Source organism: Nematolebias whitei, chromosome 13 (assembly GCF_014905685.2).
Source record: "Nematolebias whitei isolate Nwh7 chromosome 13, NemWhi1, whole genome shotgun sequence".
NCBI classification, from domain to species: Eukaryota; Metazoa; Chordata; class Actinopteri; order Cyprinodontiformes; family Rivulidae; genus Nematolebias; species Nematolebias whitei.
The window spans coordinates 38,536,182-38,537,753 of record NC_056510.1 but is presented as its reverse complement, the minus strand read 5'-3'; the positions used below and the strand labels follow the sequence as shown (position 1 = coordinate 38,537,753).

General features: G+C 27.9%; 1 protein-coding gene across 1 annotated transcript in view; it reads right to left on the bottom strand.

The window, feature by feature from the left end:
* LOC119419711 (radixin) overlaps positions 1-1,061 on the bottom strand; it is a 77,777-nt gene extending 76,716 nt beyond the window's left edge. Inside the window, exon 1 of the mRNA XM_037687098.1 lies at positions 966-1,061. Within this exon, the coding sequence (XP_037543026.1) occupies positions 966-1,028 (63 nt within the window). The 5' untranslated portion in view covers positions 1,029-1,061. The remainder of the gene's footprint in view (positions 1-965) is intronic.
* Positions 1,062-1,572: the final 511 nt, after the last annotated feature.

The window sequence follows — 1,572 nt, the reverse complement described above, 5'->3', positions numbered from 1 at the left end:
ATATATACATATATATATATACACATATACATATATACATATATATACACACACATATACATATATACATATATATACACACACATATACATACATATATATACACACACATATACATATATACATATATATACATATATATACACACACATATACATATATACATATATATACACATATATATACACATATACATATATACATATATATACATATATATACACATATACATATATACATATATACATATATATACACATATACATATATACATATATACATATATATATAAATATATACATATATATACACATATACATATATACATATATATATACATATATATACACATATACATATATACATAAATATATACATATATATACATATATACACATACATATAAATATATATAAATACATATATATATATCAGAATGTCTTTATTGTCCTTATATGCAAGTACAATGAAATTAAGAGCCACTCCTTTATATATATATATATATATATATATATATACATATATACTCCATTTTAGCACAACCCTAACAACCCTGTACAGTCTGACATTAAAAACACTGACAATTTTCTATATTTTCAATATTTCCTAATCTACACACATAAAAGCACACACACATTATCGTCATTCTACACTTCCACCAATCATGTCTTCTGAAAGGCCTCAAGTCAGACAAAGGGCACTTTGTGTACCATCTCTCCACAGAACCAGTACCAGCCCAAACCCAGTCAGTAACCTCCTGGTACAAAAATACAAAAGTCAGTGCTGCTTTTCATTAGTGATCAATGAGAAACGCATTGATCCTTTCTTTGGGTCACAGAGTTCACCTCATCTGAGGCGATAAGATATTAATAAAGCCCTGCAGATGCTACAGATGACTCTGTTCTCACAATTTGTGTTCTGAAAAAAGAAAAATCAGACGTGTGCAGGTGTGCGTGTCTTCTAACCTGGTCAAAGAGCTGTTTGCCAGTTGTGTTTGGCTGGATAGCAAACTCCAACTCAGCATCCATGGTAGTGACGCGCACATTGATCTGCAAAAACAGAAGGAAAAAAAACAGAAATGTGAGTCTAACTGATTTTCAGTTTAGGTGAAGTGAAGTCTCACATCATTTACCTCTATGAGGCTGCTCTTACTGAAATGTTACTGCTCAAATCATAAAGGTAATATTCGTATGTTTGGCAGAATTTTTTGAACCATTCTAGTTTTGTGCAAATAAAACATATTTTCTACTTTTGAAAATACAGTAGTCCCTCGTTTATCTCGGGGGATCCGTACACTGAAGCCCAGCGATAGGTGAAAAAACTGCAAAGTAGGAATTGTAACAAAAGCAGAAAATAGTCTACAAAGTATTGTGTATATATATATATATATATACATATATATATATATATATATAAATATACATATACATATATATATAAATATACACATACATATAAACACACACACATATACAAATATATATATATTATATATATATATATATATATATACACACATATATAAATATATACATATATACATACACACACATATATATACATATATACATA